The following is a 26,588-nucleotide window of genomic DNA, read 5'->3' as shown; positions in this document are numbered from 1 at the left end:
CATAGACTGTCGACATCTGAGATTGGGTCATGTGTGCCCCTATAGCAGCTCTGGGCCCTAACACTTGCCCAGTTATACTGGATGCTGGCGCCGGCCCTGAACGCTGAAAGACATCACTGCAGACTCCAGACCTGCACCGGCTGATGTCTACAGTCAGTGGGGCAGATTTACTTACCCGGTCCTGTCGCGATCCAGCGGCGTGTTCTCCATCGAGGATTCAGGTCTTCCGGCGATTCACTAAGGTCTTGAGCTCAATGTCCACCAGGTGTCGCTGCTGCGCTGAAGTCCGCCGGAGTTCGCTGGAATTCACCAAGCTATTCCTGGTGTAGGTAAGCGTGTGCCAAGTGACTTTTTTAAAAAAATACCGCGGTCTTTCGACGCCCACGCCCCCTATTTCTGTTGCATGCATGCCGGCGCGCCGCAATCCGATAGCATGCGCTAAAAACCCGGGGCAATTCAGGGCAAAACGGAAATAATCGCGAAACCCACCGTTCGAACCCTTAGTAAATGTGCCCCATTGTGAAGGGGTCGTACTCCTGCACAGTGTAACATGTGAAGCTACAGCATGGAAGGGCTCTGGTAACACTCCCCTCTGCCCTTTATCATTTTAAAAGTTGATTTTAGAAGGGAGGAGACCATAGATATTTATAACAAGATTACCATAGTCACAGTGCCTGGGTCTAGGACTAAGTGTCCCCTCTACTCCAGTGAAACTGGGCACAAACAGGAGCACCAGATTGTGTGGCCACGCCCATGGTGCATCAAAAGCTCATTTGCATATTAATAAAAATAAATTGTAAATATCAGGCATTTGATCAGGGAAAAAATAAAAGCCTCTGATAAATTTCTTTTTTTTTTTTAATTTTTACTCATGTGGCTCTAGGATAAAGCGTCAGTGCATGCCGACACCCAAACTTACATACATAAACAAAGGACAGGACACTCAGAGGGGCGTGGTTTGTCAGAGAGGGTGTGGCCAATGCTGCTAGTGCCCAAATGTATTAGATATTTTCAATGCATCCTAGGGCTATAGTCTGAATGGGGTCTCATCAACCTCAATGTTTCCATTCAGTGACAGCAAGAATGGGCACTAACAATACAAGAGAATATTAAAAAAACAACATAAAAACCTAAATATTGCTCAAAATATATTTTTACTTCCCAGGGCGAGTTAAGATTTCTTGAATAATTTCTCATTTTCTTCCATGGATCCACAAGTGACAGCAAAGACAGGGAAAAATTATTTTATTAGAAATCATTCCTGATACACAAATACCTGGATATTATAGGATTTTTTTTTTCTCCTTTATACATTTGTTCTTTTCAAATCTAAGAATCCAATATAATTTCCTATAAAATTAGGACTTTGGACAAATAATACTTCAGCATTTCTTCACTCCTCCTTCTTCTTAAAGGGATAGAACAAGATTGCAAAAAGATGGGCACTTTCTTTTTATGTCTGGTATTACAGTGAAGTGAATAGATCTGAGCTGCAATACAACAAACATCCGGTGCACAAGTGTGTAGCGCTATTTTTAACTCCTTTAATTCATGCTTCCTCAAGGGCGGAACCTTTTGAGTTTGGCCCCACCCCTGAACAAGAAGTGCATTAACAGACTAGTCTGATCTCTTGCACAGGGGCCACATTTATGAGAAGTACCCTCCTGATTTCAAGTTCAACGAGTAAAGGACATTCAGTAGTCACACACAGATAAAAGAGACACGGACCTCACACGGAACACGTCTGAGAACACAATACAGAACACTGATAAGGTGTGTGCTTAAAAAAACAAAACAAAACTTAACACTGTGCACAAAAGTAATTAAAGTGAAAACTTGTAACAATTTGAAATCTAAAAATACTTCAGAACCGCAGTCACCACTAGGGGGAGCTCACAACCTATAATCTATTTATATACATTTCAGTAGTAAATCTGTCTTCTGTGAGCGCACCCTAGTGGTGGATTCAAGCAGAGAGAAATGTCACTGGACTGTGAGACGTGGAAGTGGAGGATTTAGAGCCCAGTTTCGGAAAAATATAAAAATAATATATATTGAAATAAGGCACAGGATAATAGAGAAAATAAATGGTGGATATTGGTGACCTATTGCTCAGGTCACATGACCTTTACAGCCATGAGACAAATATCCAGCTGCTAAGTTTGCTTATTTAGAAACTTTCACTTAAAGGGATATTCTTATATTACTGTAATGTGACAATCAATGGGGTATGAACCTTGGGACAGAGAATCAATGCTCCCTGACATTGTGTCATGTGTAGGAAGAGCCCTTTAAGACACCACGTGCTCCCTGAACCTCCTTAATTTGTGCCCAAGTTTACAAACATTGCATGTACCATTGATCATTTCTCTACTGCTATATAACAACTACAGTGACATCAAACATGAAGAAATCAGTGATGATGATGATGATGAGCACCGTCTAAGATTTGTTCTGTGCTTTCAATTGTTCGAAGGCAGAATGATGTCCCACAATCCGGTGATAGTGGAGTCTTTGGCGCAGCCTATAGGCAGGCGATACGGTAAGTCTCTTAGCACCTGGATCTTAGAACCATCACATGTAACAGAGAACGATGTGAACTTCCTGGTCGTCCACAAAGGAGGTAACTGAACCTCAGCTGCCATCAGTATTATTATCAGTGCAGATCCTGCGCCAGGACACAGGTATTGTATATGGCTGGTGTCATTATACTTGCTGGGACCATAGAAATCTGTCACATCTTTCCAGCATGGACTGAATCAGAGCTCTGCAAAGACATCATATACTCATCAATACAGACACAGAGCAACAGTACTGCATGGATTCATCTACATAGGGGGCAGTATTATAGTAGTTATATTCCTGTACATAGGGGGCAGTATTATAGTAGTTATATTCTTGTACATAGGGGGCAGTATTATAGTAGTTATATTCTTGTACATAGGGGGCAGTATTATAGTAGTTATATTCCTGTACATAGGGGGCAGTATTATAGTAGTTATATTCTTGTACATAGGGGGCAGTATTATAGTAGTTATATTCTTGTACATAGGGGGCAGTATTATAGTAGTTATATTCTTGTACATAGGGGGCAGTATTATAGTAGTTATATTCTTGTACATAGGGGGCAGTATTATAGTGGTTATATTCTTGTACATAGGGGGCAGTATTATAGTGGTTATATTCTTGTACATAGGGGGCAGTATTATAGTGGTTATATTCTTGTACATAGGGGGCAGTATTATAGTGGTTATATTCTTGTACATAGGGGGCAGTATTATAGTGGTTATATTCTTGTACATAGGGGGCAGTATTGTAGTAGTTATATTCTTGTACATAGGGGGCAGTATTGTAGTAGTTATATTCCTGTACATAGGGGGCAGTATTATAGTAGTTATATTCCTGTACATAGGGGGCAGTATTATAGTAGTTATATTCCTGTACATAGGGGGCAGTATTATAGTAGTTATATTCTTGTACATAGGGGGCAGTATTATAGTAGTTATATTCTTGTACATAGGGGGCAGTATTATAGTGGTTATATTCTTGTACATAGGGGGCAGTATTATAGTAGTTATATTCTTGTACATAGGGGGCAGTATTATAGTAGTTATATTCTTGTACATAGGGGGCAGTATTATAGTAGTTATATTCTTGTACATAGGGGGCAGTATTATAGTAGTTATATTCTTGTACATAGGGGGCAGTATTGTAGTAGTTATATTCCTGTACATAGGGGGCAGTATTATAGTAGTTATATTCTTGTACATAGGGGGCAGTATTATAGTAGTTATATTCTTGTACATAGGGGGCAGCATTATAGTAGTTATATTCTTGTACATAGGGGGCAGTATTATAGTAGTTATATTCCTGTACATAGGGGACAGTATTATAGTAGTTATATTCTTGTACATAGGGGGCAGTATTATAGTAGTTATATTCTTGTACATAGGGGGCAGTATTATAGTAGTTATATTCTTGTACATAGGGGGCAGTATTATAGTAGTTATATTCCTGTACATAGGGGGCAGTATTATAGTAGTTATATTCTTGTACATGAGGGGGCAGTATTATAGTAGTTATATTCTTGTACATAGGGGGCAGTATTATAGTAGTTATATTCCTGTACATAGGGGGCAGTATCATAGTTATCCTCTTAATATTAATATAAAATGATAAAATACCTCTGCCTTTTCTCAGCCACCTTCATAATGTCGCAGATCTTGGAGTATCTGTCGGACAATCTCTCGGTCATGCCCCAGTCTTGTAGATATGGCAGTGCACGATCTGGACCAATCACTTTAGCTAATAGAAGGGCCACGTTCTCCACGGTGATGCAGTTTGTGTGTTCCGAATGGTCGGCACTTGAGGCGTCTCCATTTACAATGCTGTGGTGCTGGTGATGGTTCTGGGCGAGGTGCACTACATATTTCCATTCTTCTATTGTATCTGGTAATAAACCTAATTGCACATAAAGAACATTACTAAGGATTTAGGTAAAAAGAAAAACTATGATAAAAAGCAACAATAGGCAAACAAATATAGCCCAGCAGATGTGTGTTATCCATTTTGCCATCCCCTATGCTTTACACTGCAGCTCTGCTCCACCAGATATTATATAAGCTAAAGATTGGATTATTATTACAGTGAGGACAGAATCAGAGAATCTATTGCACAGAGACTGGAGTAAACGCCATTCTACAAGGTGGAGGAAGGGGCAGATTATAGTAATTATAAGAAATAGATTGATTTACTCACCATTCTTCTCATCAATTAGTTGCATATCATCAAGATAGACGATGCTGGTCAGGGCTTCCAGTCTTTTCTCCAGTTCCAAACAAAGTGCTAAATACCCCGACCAATATCTAAGAGAGAAAGAGCAACATTACATAGGAACCTACTAATCCTATATATAAATCTGGGACACACCCCGTGGCTCGAGGCGGGACACACCCCGTGGCTCGAGGCGGGACACACCCCGTGGCTCGAGGCGGGACACACCCCGTGGCTCGAGGCGGGACACACCCCGTGGCTCGAGGCGGGACACACCCCGTGGCTCGAGGCGGGACACACCCCGTGGCTCGAGGCGGGACACACCCCGTGGCTCGAGGCGGGACACACCCCGTGGCTCGAGGCGGGACACACCCCGTGGCTCGAGGCGGGACACACCCCGTGGCTCGAGGCGGGACACACCCCGTGGCTCGAGGCGGGACACACCCCGTGGCTCGAGGCGGGACACACCCCGTGGCTCGAGGCGGGACACACCCCGTGGCTCGAGGCGGGACACACCCCGTGGCTCGAGGCGGGACACACCCCGTGGCTCGAGGCGGGACACACCCAATCGACATAGAGAAGAGATAGATAGAAGTAAGATCTTACCCAGATGTCCTACAGATTTCCAGCATTTTCTCTTTGATAGTGAAATTAGATGGCAGCTGAATTAGAAGGGATATGAGCTGCCCGTATCCCCATGTGAACAGATGTGACCTCGGCCTAGGGAGAGGGGTCATAGGGTATATAATTACATATAGGAGCCATGCAATGTCACATAACAAACACCACAAAAAAATTACAATAAATGGTTGCCGTGCAATCTGGAGTCTCTGGTACTAGAAGAAGCCCAAGGGCCCCTGTATGACACAGAAGGACAATAGTTGGCGCCAGAATTGTTGCAGCCAAATACTGGAATCCATCAGTTTAGTGAACATGGTGGCAGCTGGATAGCAACAAAAGCCATATAATACATGTCCAGGCAGAATATATGATATACACAATCCAAATCTCATCACCTGGGGTTCCCATCAGGGTCTATGGTGTCTGTGGGGTGAGGTGCATCATGGGATACAGCCAGGAGCAGCCAGTCCAGCTTTAGAGATTCGGGCTGAACAAGAGACTGGAGTAGAGAAGATCTAGAATACAAAATATATCCAAAAAAAACAAACTATTTAACATTGCAGGTAATAACCCTTTAAGGAACACTCCAAGCATCACATGGGACAGGACCGAATCCGGTGCCGTCTAATCCCCCACCCAACCGGAGTCTCCTTTCAAGAAGTATTTCCAAAACTTTTCCCCACTTTTGGATGAGATCTCCCTCCTTCCTACCTCTGCTCCTCAGGTTTGGACTTGATGAGATTATCCAGATACGCTAAAAAGTGTCCTGGATTGTCCCGGCAAATCCGCGAGACGTCTGCAGGTAAGACCGATGGGTAAAACTTAGTGAGAGCCCTCGCTGCCGCTTCACCAAACTTCTCATAAATCCTGAAACATAAGGTAGAATAAGCCACGCTCAGCTCATGCACAGTGTAGAGGAGATACCCCAAACGTGTGTGGGGAGGGATTACCTGGAGACGTGCGCCAGTAGCAGGGGGCTGTCCCAAGGCTCCAGGTCATTCAGCGCTCGGATGGCTCGTACCAGGTCACCGTTTTCTATGGCCTGCGTCTCTGGTGCTGTCTGGGTCAGTGCTAAAGACAACAAGTTACAGCATCAGTGACATTATATGAGATTATTTGTCCTCCTGGCTCCCCAGCAGGAGGTACTAGGTTTAGGACCCAGGACACGTTTCTGGCTCCCCAGCAGGAGGTACTAGGTTTAGGACCCAGGACACATTTCTTGTCCCCTGCTGGAGGTACTAGGTTTAGGACCCAGGACACATTACTGGCTCCCCAGCAGGAGCTACTAGGTTCAGGACCCAGGGCACGTCTCTGGCTCCCCAGCAGGAGGTACTAGGTTTAGGACCCAGGACACGTTTCTGGCTCCCCTGCTGGAGGTACTAGGTTTAGGACCCAGGACACGTTTCTGGCTCCCCTGCAGGAGGTATTAGGTTTAGGACCCAGGACACGTTTCTGGCTCCCCTGCTGGAGGTACTAGGTTTAGGACCCAGGACACATTTCTGGCTCCCCTGCTGGAAGTACTAGGTTTAGGATCCAGGACACATTTCTGGCTCCCCTGCTGGAGGTACTAGGTTTAGGACCCAGGACACATTTCTGGCTCCCCTGCTGGAAGTACTAGGTTTAGGATCCAGGACACATTTCTGGCTCCCCTGCTGGAGGTACTAGGTTTAGGACCCAGTACACGTTTCTGGCTCCCCTGCTGGAGGTACTAGGTTTAGGACCCAGGACACATTTCTGGCTCCCCTGCTGGAAGTACTAGGTTTGGGACGCAGGACACATTTCTGGCTCCCCTGCAGGAGGTACTAGGTTTGGGACGCAGGACACATTTCTGGCTCCCCTGCAGGAGGTACTAGGTTTGGGACGCAGGACACATTTCTGGCTCCCCTGCCGGAGGTACTAGGTTTAGGACCCAGGACACGTTTCTGGCTCCCCAGCAGGAGGTACTAGGTTTAGGACCCAGGACACATTTCTTGTCCCCTGCTGGAGGTACTAGGTTTAGGACCCAGGACACATTACTGGCTCCCCAGCAGGAGCTACTAGGTTCAGGACCCAGGGCACGTCTCTGGCTCCCCAGCAGGAGGTACTAGGTTTAGGACCCAGGACACGTTTCTGGCTCCCCTGCTGGAGGTACTAGGTTTAGGACCCAGGACACGTTTCTGGCTCCCCTGCAGGAGGTATTAGGTTTAGGACCCAGGACACGTTTCTGGCTCCCCTGCTGGAAGTACTAGGTTTAGGATCCAGGACACATTTCTGGCTCCCCTGCTGGAAGTACTAGGTTTAGGATCCAGGACACATTTCTGGCTCCCCTGCTGGAGGTACTAGGTTTAGGACCCAGGACACATTTCTGGCTCCCCTGCTGGAAGTACTAGGTTTGGGACGCAGGACACATTTCTGGCTCCCCTGCAGGAGGTACTAGGTTTGGGACGCAGGACACATTTCTGGCTCCCCTGCAGGAGGTACTAGGTTTGGGATGCAGGACACATTTCTGGCTCCCCTGCAGGAGGTACTAGGTTTAGGACCCACTACACATTTCTGGCTCCCCTGCTGGAGGTACTAGGTTTAGGATCCAGGACACATTTCTGGCTCCCCTGCTGGAGGTACTAGGTTTAGGACTCAGGACACATTTCTGGCTCCCCTGCAGGAGGTACTAGGTTTAGGACCCAGGACAGATTATAAATTTTGCCACCTATAAATCCAGATGGAAAATCTGCACCCTACACTCGTAGTTGCCCTAGGCCAGTTACCTTTCAGTCCCTCCATGTAGGTGCTCCAGACCGCGGGGGCATCTCCATAATTTAGCAAAATGCAACGTTTTAACCGCTTAAAGTCAAGAAGCAAAAAGTATTTCTGTATGAAGCGACAGGTGCAGGTCTCCGTCTCTGCGGTGGCCTCAGTGCTGAACACTCTGAACTCCAGGGACATCAGCGCCAGGTGGGACACATCCTTGTGCAAAGACTCTTCTATGAGGAATGGAGCTTCAACCCGGAAACCCAGGTAGTCCTCTGGCATGTGGTGGGAGATGTTCTCCTCCGGACTCTCCTGGTGATCTGTGGTGTCCTCCTGGAGGCCACTTTCTTCTGACTGTAGCAGGTCCCCAGGAGGCTCAGTGCGGCACCCATTGGCTTGGACTTGGGGACAGAGGGATTTTTCTAGGTGACCAAGCCAAGTTCTTAATATGTTCTTCATGACTTCCAAGTCAAATAACACCTGAGGATCTTGGATTTTATGTCTAGGAATAAAGAAGACATTGAAAAGGAGTTATGTCATACTGGACCTCATCGATGTAAACAGTCAGCAAGTGATAAGTAATGTCATGTATGTACACAGTGACTGCACCAGCAGCAGAATAGTGAGTTGAGCTCTGGGGTATAATACAGGATGTAACTCAGGATCAGTACAGGATAAGTAATGTCATGTATGTACACAGTGACTGCACCAGCAGCAGAATAGTGAGTGCAGCTCTGGGGTATAATACAGGATGTAACTCAGGATCAGTACAGGATAAGTAATGTCATGTAATGTCATGTATGTACACAGTGACTGCACCAGCAGCAGAATAGTGAGTGCAGCTCTGGAGTATAATACAGGATGTAACTCAGGATCAGTACAGGATAAGTAATGTCATATATGTACACAGTGACTGCACCAGCAGCAGAATAGTGAGTGCAGCTCTGGAGTATAATACAGGATGTAACTCAGGATCAGTACAGGATAAGTAATGTCATGTATGTACACAGTGACTGCACCAGCAGCAGAATAGTGAGTGCAGCTCTGGAGTATAATACAGGATGTAACTCAGGATCAGTACAGGATAAGTAATGTCATATATGTACACAGTGACTGCACCAGCAGCAGAATAGTGAGTGCAGCTCTGGAGTATAATACAGGATGTAACTCAGGATCAGTACAGGATAAGTAATGTCATGTATGTACACAGTGACTGCACCAGCAGCAGAATAGTGAGTGCAGCTCTGGAGTATAATACAGGATGTAACTCAGGATCAGTACAGGATAAGTAATGTCATATATGTACACAGTGACTGCACCAGCAGCAGAATAGTGAGTGCAGCTCTGGAGTATAATACAGGATGTAACTCAGGATCAGTACAGGATAAGTAATGTCATGTATGTACACAGTGACTGCACCAGCAGCAGAATAGTGAGTGCAGCTCTGGAGTATAATACAGGATGTAACTCAGGATCAGTACAGGATAAGTAATGTCATATATGTACACAGTGACTGCACCAGCAGCAGAATAGTGAGTGCAGCTCTGGAGTATAATACAGGATGTAACTCAGGATCAGTACAGGATAAGTAATGTCATGTATGTACACAGTGACTGCACCAGCAGCAGAATAGTGAGTGCAGCTCTGGAGTATAATACAGGATGTAACTCAGGATCAGTACAGGATAAGTAATGTCATGTATGTACACAGTGACTGCACCAGCAGCAGAATAGTGAGTGCAGCTCTGGAGTATAATACAGGATGTAACGCAGGATCAGTACAGGATAAGTAATGTCATGTATGTACACAGTGACTGCACCAGCAGCAGAATAGTGAGTGCAGCTCTGGAGTATATTTTCTGACCAATAATAAAGGCCAATACCGAGTTCCTTTAGATGAGAACGACCATTTATTAGAATCATTGTGTATAGTTATTACTTACAAGGTGTCAGACGTTGCAGACTTCAGTTCCTCTAGCAGCATTTCTTCTATAGAGGGTCCGGGGGGCTGTATATGATCCACACTGCATAAGATTGCAAAATTGAAATCCATTTTATTGAGAGACCAAAATATAGATCCATCTAGTGGTAGAATCTAGTACAGTAAATCTCCTCCACATAACCACTACCCCCATTCTCCCCCTCCTGTGACTCACTCTGTCCTCTCCTCCTCTGGTTGGGTGACCCCATTGACACAACCTTCCTCCGCCTGCTCTTCTGCTGGGGCCTCGTGCTTTCTCCTAATTTCCGGGCTCATATGGAGAGTACCAATTTTCTCTGTGGTTTTTCTAACAAAACTCGAAACACTGGAACCGAAACAGTTGGGTTACAGCAACAGCTCTAAAAAAACTTTAACTGTAATATAATTTTATCAGCAAAGTTTTTCAAGTGAACTCACACTGCTGTGCTCTTAGCTCACTGAACTGCCCTGCTCCACAGCCCACACTGAGGATCTGAGTAAAAGCTATTAGACTATTACATGGATTTCGATTGGGTACTGCAGCAGTTACTCAGGGCAGAAGGGGAGGGGCTCTCTAGCAGCTCATTGCAGAGAGCAAAGAGCACAGCAGTGTGAGGAGTTCTCTTACATTAATTACCTTTATTAAAAAATATACTTTTTTCCTTCCAATTTATATATTAAATAACAGAATTTGGATCTGCGATTAACCCCTGCGTTACCTTTCTTTCACTGCTTGAAGTGACACACGGGGAGAGGTGGAGCGGAATGGTAATGAGATGTTAAATGGTAGGAGGGGCTCGGCCCGATCGCTCTCCATATTGACGGAAGCATGAGAAACGTTGTCTGATGAGCAGGACATGCATGACCAAAACACAGGGCAAAAAGAAGGGAAACCAAAATCAAGGATATGAGAGAGAAACATTTGGAATGTTCCGGAATGTTGCAGAATCAGAGTGTGATAAGATGAGCATCGTAATGTCTATATCAATCCATAGTGACATCAAGCATGTAGATTTATTATATCATATATTCCAGCACTAGTGGATTATAATAAACGGCGGTTTGGGCGGTAGCCCCGGGGCCCAAGCCTTCTAGGGGCCCCATGGCCGCCCAAACCACTGACCAAATTTTATACTGAGAAGGACCGTCAGCCATGAAATCCTTGTAAATCTGTTAATGCTCTGAATATACATGTACACAAGAGCCATTTCAGGACCTTTGAAGGTCCTCCAAAAGGTCCTGAAACCGCAGATTGAATATAATATTATGATATAACAGTTCTGATGACTGTAACATTGTTGCAGCTTTGTTCCATTATACATCTACTGTGCAGTTGTTACCCAGCTCTGCCTGTTCTTCATCCACAGGTCCAGTAAGCTCCCGCAGCCTCTCATCCTCCGACAGCGTCTGACTGTGCAAAGATCCAGAGTCTTCATCGGACTGACTGTTCCTGCGACTGATCACCCGATAGATCCCACAATCCAATACGTTAAAACTCTCCTGCAAAGTTACATACGGATATCAGATCCCAAATAATCCAATATCAAAATCAGAATTTGTATAAAGATAAATCATAACAGGTCTGAATTACAAATAATCTACTGTTCTGTGTACAGAGCAGATAATAGAATTAATTATCTCCATGGTGACAGACTACAAACAATTCCTGTGTAGTCTGGTCCTGCAGTCTTTCATTTCACCCATTTTGTCCTCTATTGTATCTCTAGTTAAGAAAAGAGGATCAGACTACAGAAAATGCATTTGTAGTCTGTTACCATGGAGATGTACAAGTCTGCATAGGAGCTGTATACACAAAAAGGTTTTTTTTTCTTATTATTATGACTATTCGGAAGCTGAGACTTACATGCGAGGAGATGCTGCTCCTTCTGCTGCTGCAGGCAGAGTCCATGGGCTCGGCTCTGGACAGAACGTCCTCCATCTGGGCGATCAGGTCTTGTTGGATCACTAGATCTAGCTGGGCCTTTAAGTGTTCCAGTTTATCTGTAGGCAGCACCTTGCGGGCCTGGAGGATAGAACATGGCAGAGGGTTATGTCATGTGTCAGGGTATGAACGCACAGGTCCCTCTCCCCTCCACTCACTTTGCTGGTGATGATGGCGTGCTGGAATATATGGCAGACTCGGGCCGACAGACCCCACAGGCTCCGCTTCATCAGCCGCTCCACACATCTGTCCACAGGGAGCAGGGAGAGGTGGGAGACCTTCCCGTCTGTATGGAGGCAGAACAGTTCATTCTTGTACACGGATATGTCCTGGATACCTGCACAGGAAAGAGTTTGGTAACATTTCTGCTCCTGGGAAAGCTGGGTGATACTTAACTGGCCGGTTTGTCTCAATTTATTGCAGTTAATTTTGGGCATTGATTTTGAGGTCTAGATTAAAGTTTAATAACTTGCTCATATGCATTAAACACTTAAAGGAACACTCCATTTATTGAATTATACCTTGTGCAGGACCTAGGTTCTAGCCTGGGTCATGCTCCTCCCTTCAGGACCTGCACCATATATTATACAATGCATTAGCTTTGGCTGTAGTGTTCCTTTAAGGAGGGGCCCCATACAAAGGCTGGTTATAGGGTCCAGGACTTTGTAACTTTATCTCATCCAGAACATTGGCATCACACATCTCTCCACCGTTCAGAATCCTTGTAAAGTTGGATGGCAGCACATCACACATCTTGGTGATATTGGCTGCCATTCAGCTTTCCCGGAACCAGAAAGAACTAAAGTGAAATATAAAAAATGTTCAATTCAGCAAATTGTCAGAAGGGGGCGACGTGCCTTTTACTTGACTCCACAGCAGGACCTGGACGCTCTGGGGTATGAAGACATAAATGCCCCTCTCCGTCCACGTCAGGACGCTGTGATCACTGCAGGAAAGAAGACAACAGCAGGACATCTTTATTCTCAGCTCTGGAGGAAGAAGACCCCCCCGACCTCACGTCTCACCTGACAAATAGGAGCTTGGCAAAAGCTAAAGACTGCGGAGGTCCCGGGGAGGAGTCATACTGAGGGTCCGACCTGGAGACAAAAGAAAAAGCACATGCTATGAGATCACTGTATGGTGCCAGGACAGTGCTGCTCAAAACTAGATTCTCTCAGCCACCACATGGGGGAGCTCTAACCAACCAAATGTATACGGCTCCTATTAAAAGTCAATACAAGCAGTATATACACCTGCAGTGAGCTCCCCCTAGTGACAGATACATGAACACACTTTATTTATTTAGTCTATTCAGCGAAAGAGGTCAATATTCGGAGAATATGTCTTTTAAGGTTTTTTTTTTAAAGGGATGGTCCCATAATCCACTCTTTGAGTGGCTAATAATGGTCTGATCACAGGGGTCCTCAACAATCAAAAAAATAAAAATGGGGACTCTTGTCTTTCCCTCCTGAATGTAGAACGCAGGATCCCCCATTCCTCTGATTGGAAGAGATTCCAGAGGTGGGAGCCCCCACTGTCCAGACCCCCGATATGTTCATACAGTAGTTATGTTCACAGGGCATCATGGATTACCTCGTGTTGATGACAGGCAGCGGCGGTGCGGACAGGAGCTGCTTGAACTGGTGTGTACTCTGGACTTCGCCCTCGAAGTTCACCTCCCACATCCTGGATCCGGGTCGGGCGCAGTATATGAGCGGCTGCTGCACCCCCGAGCTCCGGGATCCAGGGAAGAAGCAGGCCCCGTACTCTCCATCTCTTTCCTTGTTCCCAATTTTCCAGAATTTTTCCCTTGGGAATGAATAAATCAGATAATTACCATTGATCCATATCACAGCATCTGGTACACCCGTATCCACCACTGCCCAGCCCATCCACTAGGTGGCGCCCTAGACTACATATTGATAGATCCTCTTACCTCTCGGTGTCACACAGATAGGAGCGGGTCAGGGAGGAGATGAGGAGGCGGCCGTCCATGTAATCCAGCTGCACGACCCGAGAGTCAACGCTGGTGATGATCTGAACCGGGAACATGACGAAAGCCGCAGCGGCCTGGACAGGAGAGGGTTAAGACAACATTACCAAAAATCAGACCTCTGTGATTGGAATCATCTCTGAGCTCCTCCTGCAGTGTAAAGCAGGGGGGACAGAGAAAGGAACAGAACCTATAACGGGAATCACCCAGAGCTTATATAGCGCCACCTCTCTTACAGGGAAGGTAGTGAAGCGAACAGATGCATAGTGTGAATGTGCGTTATTCCAGGATAGGGACAGATTCCGGAACATTCCACATCATCCGTCTGACCTTTGGCCTTGCACCTCTGCACTGACCTTTCCTTGCTTGGAGGAGTTTAACTTGATGGCAGACACTTTTCCCACGTGGTCACCGACAAACAGCCGCAGTACTGCAGAGTCCCAGCAGAGGGCGGTCACCTTGCGACCCTTGTGCTCAGAGGACACGTAAATCCGTTCTGGTTTCCCACGACGTTCCTGGTTTAATTCCCAGACGACTACGATTCCCTGACTGCGGGAACAACGTCAAGAGAGTGAATGACTATCTGCTGTATTGTGCGCTGCTCTCTGTTATCAGTCATCTCGGGATAGTAAATATATGGTACCATAATCTGTGGTTCTGTACCGCGCTTCCTATACCAGATGCTACATGAGATTCTAGGTGTAGGCAAAGTCATTACCTTGTAACAACGGCCACAAAGTCGTCATCATGGGGGCAGCAGGCGACCTTGGAGATGGCGCCCTCCTGCAACCACAACAAGAAAAAATATTCAGTGAGTTACAGGAAAACTGCACTGGGTTGTGTCCTCACACAGCTGTGATCTTAAAGGGATTGGTCACTTTTTTATATAAATTACCCATGTTCCTTAACCTTAATAATAATCTTTAAATGTTCATCATATAATTCAGCAATCCTGCTATAGACTTATGTGCTGTGTGCATACTCTCCATGATTCTTTGTTTACATGTCTGAGTTCTGATGAATAGGAGGGGCTGCAGCAGGTGAGTTATGACTCATTCTGCTTCCTCCCCTCTTCCTGTGCTTATCAAAGAAAGATACAGTGGTGATTTCATGAGGATGGGTTGGAGCAGCGATAGAGAAGGAGTTGTGTGTATATGTACAGGGCAGCATGGCGAGAACAGGGAAAAGCTGGAACTCTCAAAGGAGGCAAAAGACAAAAAGGTACAAATACATGCAAAGACCTGTCTTATGGAAGAGATTTATTGAAAAGTGGCCAACCCCTTTAAGTCTCTGTATTCAGCTGCTCCATGGCCCCACCCCATTTAACCCATGTAGTAGAAGTAAGCTTCAGTTTACTACTGCATTCACTCCAAGCAAAGGGGAGGGACTTAATGCAGAGAGCACAGCAGTGTGAGGAGACACGCCCCCAGTGCACTAGATGAAACCAGAAATCAGTTCTGCTGCTACTAGCAACGTACAAAAAGGTATGAATACAAATCTCTTCAGGAACAATACCTAACACTGGCTGTAGAGAGCACAGAGCACAGTAGTGTAAGGACTCACCCCAAGTGCACTTGGAGAGCTACAATCCTGGATTATAAATCCACATTTCACAATCCTACTGCTATTAATAAAACACACAAAGGTCTGATCTCACATCTCTCCAGGGTTAATAAATAACACTTGCTGCAGAGAGCACAGCAGTGTGAGGACACCTCCCCCGTTGGAGGAGTTACAACCTTAGAACTGTGAAACAAGGTTTAGATTCCAACACTCACTAAGGTCTGATAACACATCTCTCCAGGGATAAAACCCAAGGCCATGTTGTCTGTATGATCCTTGCAAAGAACTAAGAGCACAGCAGTGTGAGGATACGTTCACAGCGCACTTAGAGAAGCTACAATCCTGGAATATAAATCCATCTAAATCCATATTACACAGACAGCACTTACCTTGTGGGTAAGGAATAGTCTCTGTTTCCATCCGTCCCTCTGGATCAGGTTGAGGCCTCCTCCGGAGCTTCCCAGCGCCAGCCATCTCCTGGAGACAGACAGGCAGGTGCACTGCACACACAAGGGGGTGGGGGGTCAATGGGGTTAAAGGGGGTCACCAGCTTTTATACTCTGTTACATTATCTGTGGTTTTATTCATATTCTATATCAATTTCAAGATCTCTGCTTACTGTAACTGATTTGTATTACATTGTAACAAGTAATGCGGCTCATCAGTCCAGAACCAGTAATAGCTGAAGATTTGTATCCAGTCCAGACAAACCCTCCATGAGATAATACATCAGATGGACACACGTCGCTCCAGCTCTGGGAGTTTGCTACAATGTATCATGGTAAATTTATATACAATGAGCAAGTTTCCATTCACTGACACATAGTAGAATTTATGGACATAAAGTACAGGACGTGTATAGCCTGCAGGTTGTATTCTGGATGAAAATATAACGATACCTTCAATCTGCTGGAATCTAAGCGCAAGGCCGACAGCAGGGGGTCAAGGGAGTCAAAATCTGCCAGAACATGACTGGAGGCTTCAGGGGAACTCATGGAGGAAGGACGCAGGGAAGTTACCGGCCCGTCCTGCACATCACATCCCCTGGAAGGAGAGACATAAGGGTGAGCACGACCAGAACCAGCATGACCCCCATGACCACGACCTCCGCCCTGCCCCCCGACGCCCCCCACCCCAATCACCAGCCAGAGGGAAACTTCCCCAATATTAGGAAATACAAACAACTGCAGAAGAAAAACAGAACCACAGAGAACATTTACCCACTGTACATGACGAAATATCCCACAGCCCAACAAATACAGCACTTCTCTACTAGACGGGGGAGGGAACGTGTCCGGGGAATTCCAAACTTATATTATATCAAAGGGATTTATACAATGAAATGCTTTATCACTGAGTAAATAGCAAATCACTGACTGATAACACAAGGACGGAAAAACCAAACACAGCAAGACCTTATTATAACAACCACTATAATACGGCCCCCTATGTACAGGAATATAACTACTATAATACTGCCCCCTATGTACAGGAATATAACTACTATAATACTGCCCCCTATGTACAAGAATATAACTACTATAATACTGCCCCTATGTACAGGAATATAACTACTATAATACTGCCCCCTATGTACAGGAATATAACTACTATAATACGGCCCCCTATGTACAGGAATATAACTACTATAATACTGCCCCCTATGTACAGGAATATAACTACTATAATACTGCCCCCTATGTACAGGAATATAACTACTATAATACTACCCCTATGTACAAGAATATAACTACTATAATACTGCTCCCTATGTACAAGAATATAACTACTATAATACTGCCCCCTATGTACAAGAATATAACTACTATAATACTGCCCCTATGTACAAGAATATAACTACTATAATACTGCCCCCTATGTACAAGAATATAACTACTATAATACTGTCCCCTATGTACAGGAATATAACTACTATAATACTGCCCCCTATGTACAAGAATATAACTACTATAATACTGCCCCTATGTACAAGAATATAACTACTGTAATACTGCCCCCCATGTACAAGAATATAACTACTATAATACTGCCCCCTATGTACAGGAATATAACTACTATAATACTGCCCCCTATGTACAAGAATATAACTACTATAATACTGCCCCCTATGTACAAGAATATAACTACTATAATACTGCCCCCTGTGTACAAGAATATAACTACTATAATACTGCCCCCTATGTACAAGAATATAACTACTATAATACTGCCCCCTATGTACAAGAATATAACTACTATAATACTGCCCCCTATGTACAAGAATATAACTACTATAATACTGCCCCCTATGTACAGGAATATATCTACTATAATACTGCCCCTATGTACAAGAATATAACTACTATAATACTGCCCCCTATGTACAGGAATATAACTACCATAATACTGCCCCCTATGTACAAGAATATAACTACTATAATACTGCCCCCTATGTACAGGAATATAACTACTATAATACTGCCCCCTATGTACAGGAATATAACTACTATAATACTGCCCCCTATGTACAAGAATATAACTACTATAATACTGCCCCCTATGTACAAGAATATAGCTACTATAATACTGCCCCCTATGTACAAGAATATAACTACTATAATACGGCCCCCTATGTACAGGACTATAACTACTATAATACGGCCCCCTATGTACAGGAATATAACTACTATAATACGGCCCCCTATGTACAAGAATATAACTACTATAATACTGCCCCCTATGTACAAGAATATAACTACTATAATACTGCCCCCTATGTACAAGAATATAACTACTATAATACTGCCCCCTATGTACAGGAATATAACTACTATAATACTGCCCCCTATGTACAGGAATATGACTACTATAACCCTATGTACAGGAATATAACTACTATAATACTGCCCCCTATGTACAGGAATATGACTACTATAATACTGCCCCCTATGTACAAGAATATAACTACTATAATACTGCCCCCTATGTACAAGAATATAACTACTATAATACTGCCCCCTATGTACAGGAATAAAACTACTATAATACTGCCCCCTATGTACAGGAATATAACTACTATAATACTGCCCCCTATGTACAAGAATATAACTACTATAATACTGCCCCCTATGTACAGGAAGTACAGGAATATAACTACTATAATACTGCCCCTATGTACAAGAATATAACCACTATAACCACAAGTATATAACCACTATAATACTGCCCCCTATGTACAGGAATATAACTACTATAATACTGCTCCTATGTACAGGAATATAACTACTATAATACTGCCCCCTATGTACAGGAATATAACTACTATAATACTGCCCCCTATGTACAAGAATATAACTACTATAATACTGCCCCCTATGTACAAGAATATAACTACTATAATACTGCCCCCTATGTACAGGAATATAACTACTATAATACTGCCCCTTATGTACAGGAATATAACTACTATAATACTGCCCCCTATGTACAAGAATATAACTACTATAATACTGCCCCCTATGTACAGGAATATAACTACTATAATACTGCCCCTTATGTACAGGAATATAACTACTATAATACTGCCCCCTATGTACAAGAATATAACTACTATAATACTGCCCCCTATGTACAAGAATATAACTAATACAATACTGCCCCCTATGTACAAGAATATAACTACTATAATACTGCCCCCTATGTACAAGAATATAACTACTATAATACTGCCCCTATGTACAAGAATATAACTACTATAATACTGCCCCTATGTACAAGAATATAACTACTATAATACTGCCCCCTATGTACAAGAATATAACTACTATAATACTGCCCCTATGTACAAGAATATAACTACTATAATACTGCCCCGTGTGTACAGGAATATAACTACTATAATAGTTTCTTGCTCCTCTGTACAGTGTGGCGCCCCCCTCCTATATGTGGTGACATTATTGGTCTCTGGGGATGTGGGTCTTGTACATGGGTTTGGGGCTGATCTTACAGTAAGACGGATGTTCCCGGCGCTTCCTCCCCAGTATTGATCAGGTTTCATGTCTCGTCCTCTGAAGGTCATTACGGCAGTGATGGGGGGGGGATGATGTCGGGGGGATGGGTTGTGGCGCCGCTGATCTCATGTCTTTATGTTGCAGTTCTCAAAAATGTCTCTCATTAGTCCATTTCCAACAAATTGCAGCAGATAAATCCTGACCCCTCTGCAGCCGCTGCGGTCATGATGTAGGGACTTATGGTAATACAGGACCATTGGGGTGTAAATGTTTCCAGATTATACAGATTTTAAAGGGGTTGTCCAGGGTTTGGAAAATAGCGCCACTCCTGACTGTGGTAGGTGCCGGTATTGCAACTCAGCTCCATAGAAATAAATGGAGCCAGATTACACTATCGTTCTCTATGCATAGTCAGGTTTGGCGCCATTTTTAGAAGCCGCCATGTTGTTCAAACCCTCTGCACCCTGTTTAAATCTCCTAAATTTCAAAGCTGACTATAGGAATTATCACGAGACGCCCTTCCCCCCACCCTGACCTGTCACAGGGTGCAGGAAACTAAATGGTTAATGCGAGTCATGAGATTCCTCTTTCCGGCAGCTGTGGACGCTGAATGGAGGGGGAAGATGAGCGCAGAACGGTCCGGCCGTGTGACACTCGCTGCACATGGGAATTATTACTGTATAAGTAGAGGAGATGGATAAGGAGTAGATCCTGGCTCTTAAAGGACATTACCACCAGGATGAAGGACTGTATGCAAATGAGCCTGAGGGGCTCTAGGCTCCATAGGTGTTAATGGAGCCAGGAGCCCCTCAGGCTCATTTGCATACAGTCTTTCATCCTGGTGGCAGATGTCCTTTAAGGTGTTAAAGGACCAATATCCTCATTGGTGTATGGAGGGGGGGGGGTATAAACAAAAAAATATTATATTGCAAGAATTTGTACAGAATTTGCCTCCGGGACCCAGCAGTTTCTTGTAACACCTCTGCTAGAACCTGCAGAGGGGGGGGGGGGGGCTTGTCCTAAAATGTGAGCTGCCAGAACCTGCAGAAGGGGGGCGTGTCCTAAAATGTGAGCTGCCAGAACCTGCAGAGGGGGGGGCGTGTCCGAAAATGTGAGCTGCCAGAACCTGCAGAAGGGGGGGGCGTGTCCGAAAATGTGAGCTGCCAGAACCTGCAGAGGGAGGGGCGTGTCCTAAAATGTGAGCTGCCAGAACCTGCAGAGGGGGGGCGTGTCCTAAAATGTGAGCTGCCAGAACCTGCAGAGGGGGGGCGTGTCCTAAAATGTGAGCTGCCAGAACCTGCAGAGGGGGGGGCGTGTCCTAAAATGTGAGCTGCCAGAACCTGCAGAGGGGGGGGCGTGTCCTAAAATGTGAGCTGCCAGAACCTGCAGAGGAGGGGGCGTGTCCTAAAATGTGAGCTGCCAGAACCTGCAGAGGGGGGGGCGTGTCCTAAAATGTGAGCTGCCAGAACCTGCAGAGGGGGGGGGCGTGTCCTAAAATGTGAGCTGCCAGAACCTGCAGAAGGGGGGGCGTGTCCTAAAATGTGAGCTGCCAGAACCTGCAGAGAGGGGGGGCGTGTCCTAAAATGTGAGCTGCCAGAACCTGCAGAGAGGGGGGGCGTGTCCTAAAATGTGAGCTGCCAGAACCTGCAAAGGGGGGGGGCATGTCCTAAAATGTGAGCTGCCAGAACCTGCAGAGGGGGGGGGGGGGGGGGCGTGTCCTAAAATGTGAGCTGCCAGAACCTGCAGAGGGGGGGGGGCGTGTCCTAAAATGTGAGCTGCCAGAACTTGCAGAGGGGGGGGGGGGCGTGTCCTAAAATGTGAGCTTCCAGAACCTGCAGGGGGCGTGTTCTAAAATGTGAGCTGCCAGAACCTGTAGAGGGGGGGCGTGTTCTAAAATGTGAGCTGCCAGAACCTGCAGAGCGGGGGCGTGTTCTAAAATGTGAGCTGTCAGAACCTGCAGAGCGGGGGCGTGTTCTAAAATGTGAGCTGTCAGAACCTGCAGAGCGGGGGCGTGTTCTAAAATGTGAGCTGTCAGAACCTGCAGAGCGGGGGCGTGTTCTAAAATGTGAGCTGTCAGTACCTGCAGAGCGGGGGCGTGTCCTAAAATGTGAGCTGTCAGAACCTGCAGAGCGGGGGCGTGTCCTAAAATGTGAGCTGCCAGGACCTGCAGAGCGGGGGCGTGTCCTAAAATGTGAGCTGCCAGGACCTGCAGAGCGGGGGCGTGTCCTAAAATGTGAGCTGCCAGAACCTGCAGAGCGGGGGCGTGTCCTAAAATGTGAGCTGCCAGAACCTGCAGAGGGGGGGGGGGGGTGTCCTAAAATGTGAGCTGCCAGAATCTGCAGGGGGGGGGGGGCGTGTCCTAAAATGTGAGCTGCCAGAACCGGCAGAGGGGGGGGGGGGTGTCCTAAAATGTGAGCTGTCAGAACCTGCAGAGCGGGGGCGTGTCCTAAAATGTGAGCTGCCAGGACCTGCAGAGCGGGGGCGTGTCCTAAAATGTGAGCTGCCAGGACCTGCAGAGCGGGGGCGTGTCCTAAAATGTGAGCTGCCAGAACCTGCAGAGCGGGGGCGTGTCCTAAAATGTGAGCTGCCAGAACCTGCAGAGGGGGGGGGGGGGTGTCCTAAAATGTGAGCTGCCAGAATCTGCAGGGGGGGGGGGGGCGTGTCCTAAAATGTGAGCTGCCAGAACCGGCAGAGGGGGGGGGGGGGTGTCCTAAAATGTGAGCTGCCAGAACCGGCAGAGGGGGTGGGCGTGTCCTAAAATATGAACTGTTATGGCATGCAAATGGGGTGTGGCCTAAAATGTGGGTTGTTATTACCTGCATAGAGGGTGGGGTTTATATAATAAGTCGTTGTAACCTGCGTTTACTATACCGTAATTACTGATTCCTTTTAGAAACAAGGGAATCTCTCCAGCAGCTGCTGCTCAGCAATCGGAGGACTTACCCGCAGTAGTTTATACGCCACCTACACGGAGAGTGAAAGTGGAAGTAAGAACCTGGTCACACGACGCCAATAATTCTTCTATAAGAAACCAAATGACTTTCCCCAACCCCAGGACAGTGCAGCCATACTCGGGTTACATTGGGGAGTGTTCACACTGTGCGGCCATTACATGTCATCTAAAACTTTGATTTTGTAAGTTATTACAGTGAAAGCCGAGTTTTATCAGGTAAATATCTTTTAAATAACGCAGCAGCCGGATCAGTCACATGACGAGGTCTCGCTATAATGGGTCGGGCAGGTTTCCTCCATGATGCCCTTCGGTTATGTTCACATTAGTCACCGATTTTATCAAAAAATCCCTGCTGAAAAAGCCCCATTTGCTGAAATAACAGAATGACGGACACTGAACAGAACCACAAGAGATCCCGTTATGGCCGGGGTATATAGTTCTGGACCCAACAGTCACCCGGACTCGCATTATTGTTGTAGTTCTGCCCCTATAACGGGAATAGCAGGTGTGAACGCGGCTTTAGTCACGTTACGTGTCTTACAGACGTCCCATAGTGTGCATCTAGATCATATACGTTAATGCTGCACATGACGGTTATTGCGCTGTCTGATAACGGTATATAACATTATCTTATTGTCGCATAATATCCGCGCCTATAAATTCAATTTTTTTCCACAATAATAAGCAATGACAAAGTGTAACGTCTCAGCGCCACCAGACAGTCCAATAATCGCCGTACTGTGAGGAGCATACGCATTAAATAATCGCCGCTAGGTTCCCTTTAAGCGCAGTTCACACTGATTACCCATCAATATGCAAAAGTTATGAGAAAATCTGAAAATTCCCCAATAATTTACAAAAAGTGACATTCCTGGCGCAGAGGTTACAACGTATCGGACCGTCTCCAGGACATATACAACGTATCGGACCGTCTCCAGGACATATACAATGTATCAGTATGAAGGACATATACAATGTATCGGGACCGTCTCCAGGACATATACAATGTATCGGAATGTTTATAGGACATATACAACGTATCATCATGAAGGACACTTACTTGCAGCCTGACACGTCCCCCGTGGCCGCAGAGCTGACAATCTAGCAGACCCCGGCGATCACCATGAAGCTTCTTCCTGGAAGTAAAGTGTTGTGCGAGGGCTACAATCTCATCAGATGGGAGAGTTGGTTTGAAGAGGGAGGATGAGACAAGGCTGCTGATTGGCCGCCTCTGGCTGCTGCTCTTGGGACGTGGCTTGTGATTGGCTGGGAGGGGGGATTGGGGCAGGGGGGAGAGGTGCTGCTGGGTCTCACTGCTGTGTCACATGCCTCTCATTACTGAGCCTCATCTGCAGCAATTACTGCCCGGGAATGTAAAGTGGCCTCATCCCTCATACCCAGCCCCGGCCCTCAGGACGCGTTCACACCTACAGTTTTTCAGATGCAGTTTTTGTAGTCAAAAGCAGGTGTGGATCATAACAGTGGAGAAGTTATCACTGACAGAAGCGGCTCCTCCTCTGTTTTCACTCCTCGTTTGGACATCAAAAACTGCATGTGTGAACACGTCCTGAGAAGTGAGTGTCTGCAGCAGACAGAACCAGGAGCAGAGTCCACAGATAAAAGTGTCATCTTAATGTTAACCCCTTCTGGATCCTTTTCCATTTTTTTTTACTTCCCACATTCCAAAAACCACATTTTTCTCCACTTCATCAGCTATACGAGGGCTTTTACTGACAATGTATAATAATCCATGGGATGTACTGGGAAGCTGGAAAAAAATTCCAAATGTGGTCAAAAATGACAAGAAAAACCTCACAGTTTTGCCATTATGATAATAATAATTCTTTATTTATATAGTGCACACAGATGACGCAGCGCTGCACAGTATGTTTTTGGAGTGTCGGAGGAAACCTGAGGACTTTTTAGGGTTTTTTTATTCTAATTTTTTTTTTAACTATTTTTCAGACCCCCTAGAGCAGTGATTTTCAACTAGTGTGCCGCGACACATGGTCGGGTGTGCCGTGGGGAAAGTTCCCCAAACTATGGTGCCCCCTGTGTTTTGTTTCCCGGCGATGCGCAGTCACGGCTTCTTAGGGCGCGTTCACACGTTGCGTTTTGATCGCGTTTTCATTGCGTTTGAAACGCATATACAACAGCTGATGAGAGGTGATTTGCCTAATTACATTACCGTTTACGTTTGTAAACGCAATGTTAACACACGTGTTAACAAATGTGTTGACATTGCGTTTACAGTGATGTTAACAGTGATGTAATTAGGCAAATCACCCCTCCTCAGCTGTGGTATATGCGTTTCAAACGCAATGAAAACGCAGGTCAAAACGCAACGTGTGAACGCGCCCTTACAATGTAGGAGATGTGTACAATAACACATGTGCAAGCTTTGAACCTCGCGCGACAAAATGACGTCACCGAGGCCTGCGCATCATCCTGAGAGCGGAGAGACTCTCGCATTTGCCCACCGCCAAGGTAATGCCCACCAATAATGCTGACTATATGAGCTTTTGCCTGAGTATATGAACTGTTGGCAGAATACTCAGCATATGAGCTGGTACTTGTAGTACTCCAGCAGTATACTGCATATAACAATGAGAAATACTATAGTCATGAGGCTGGAGTACTACAAGTACCAGCTCCTATGCTGAGTATATGAGCCTCATGACCATAGTACTTCTCATTGTACCCCTTTATTTTGCAGTATATGAGCCACATAATAATCAGCACCATATACTAAAAGCAGGGAGAACCTGAGAACTGTTGTGTGTGTCTTTCCACCATTCCTGCCAGGATATCCCTTTTGTGTTTATCGAAACAGGCCCAGGTTTCACACTGAGTAAAATAAATGTAGAATCTGTATTATTAACTATATGTATAATATGACTGTTTTAGTGACATTTTGTGCTATTTTGGTTGGTGGTGTGCCCCCCAGGATTTTCTAAGTATAAAAAGTGTGCCGCGGCTCAAAAAAAGGTTGAAAATCACTGCCCTAGAGTATTTTAAACCTAGGTTGTCTGATTGATCCTACCATATACTGCCATACTACAGTATTGTACATTGTAATGAAAGGGTTAAAACAAGACAACTTCGGAAGACCCGAGGCTGTAATGGCAATGGATCGTCGCTCCCCAAAAATGTTGCCGGCGGTGCGACAACATAGCACCAGCGATCGGGTGTTAGGCTGTGGTCACACGTGACGTTTTGAACCCGTTTTTGGGACGTTTTTAAGCAGTCCTTTAAAAAAAATCCATGTGTTTTATGAAAACGCATCCGTTTTTGATCGGTTTTACCAATTATCTTAATTAAAACGGATGTGGTTTAAAAAAAACACATGCATTTTTTAACGGACTGCTTAAAAACGTCCCAAAAACGGGTTCAAAACACCATGGGTGCCACTGTCCTTACCGGTAAGTCTGAGGCCCCTTCCACACTAGCGAGTGTGATGCGATGAACTCGCATCACACTCGCAACGCAAGCTGCCGGGAACGCACGGCCCGAACGCTGCAACGCGGGAGTGAACTCAGCATGTCAGTTCACTCCCGCGGTGCAGGGTTCGGGCCGTGCGTTCCCGGCAGCTTGCGTTGCGAGTGTGATGCGAGTTCATCGCATCACACTCGCTAGTGTGGAAGGGGCCTTACCAACTATGGAGAGGGCTCAGCCCGTGAGCCCTCTCCATGCACTGGGCCCCGGCACACGCCGTGCTACTATGGTGCGTCAGCAAGGGGTTAAGCAGGGGGTAACGTCTTTACTAGTAGCATGATTGGTTATCATACATTTGAACAATAGCTTATGATTGGCTATTAAAATAACACCTCTGATAGGTTCAACAGCTGTGGGAAAATGAAAGCTGAGCTCTGATTGGTTGCCAGGGGCAACTAGAAGAGTTCTTCTGTAAGAGACTTATGATACATCTCCTTAATCGTCGTCTCTCTTTATACTGTCCATCCCCCACCCCCTTGGTGGACTAACATTTTGTAACACCCCCTTTTGTAGCACCGACTCATCTTTGATCCTCAGGCGTTAATCAGTGGA

At 45.6% G+C, this 26,588-nt stretch overlaps 1 protein-coding gene across 1 annotated transcript; it reads right to left on the bottom strand.

The window, feature by feature from the left end:
• Positions 1-1,228: 1,228 nt before the first annotated feature.
• On the bottom strand, positions 1,229-23,824 carry HPS5 (HPS5 biogenesis of lysosomal organelles complex 2 subunit 2). The gene is made up of 23 exons (XM_072118965.1): positions 23,602-23,824; positions 16,478-16,622; positions 15,968-16,078; positions 14,734-14,798; positions 14,372-14,564; positions 13,959-14,092; positions 13,616-13,831; positions 13,048-13,119; positions 12,880-12,968; positions 12,181-12,359; positions 11,945-12,103; positions 11,421-11,580; positions 10,800-10,923; positions 10,277-10,426; positions 10,064-10,144; positions 8,139-8,623; positions 6,345-6,465; positions 6,106-6,261; positions 5,790-5,909; positions 5,380-5,493; positions 4,759-4,865; positions 4,185-4,461; positions 1,229-2,767 (listed from the first exon to the last, which is right to left on the bottom strand). The coding sequence occupies exons 2-23, from the start codon at positions 16,571-16,573 to the stop codon at positions 2,707-2,709; spliced, it is 3,270 nt and encodes a 1,089-aa protein (XP_071975066.1). The 5' UTR covers positions 16,574-16,622; positions 23,602-23,824; the 3' UTR covers positions 1,229-2,706.
• Between the last annotated feature and the right edge of the window lie 2,764 nt (positions 23,825-26,588).

The sequence above is a fragment of the Engystomops pustulosus genome, chromosome 7, assembly GCF_040894005.1.
Source record: "Engystomops pustulosus chromosome 7, aEngPut4.maternal, whole genome shotgun sequence".
Lineage (NCBI taxonomy): Eukaryota > Metazoa > Chordata > Amphibia > Anura > Leptodactylidae > Engystomops > Engystomops pustulosus.
Note: the sequence above shows the minus strand (reverse complement) of the source record. Positions and strands in the feature narration are given on the sequence as shown.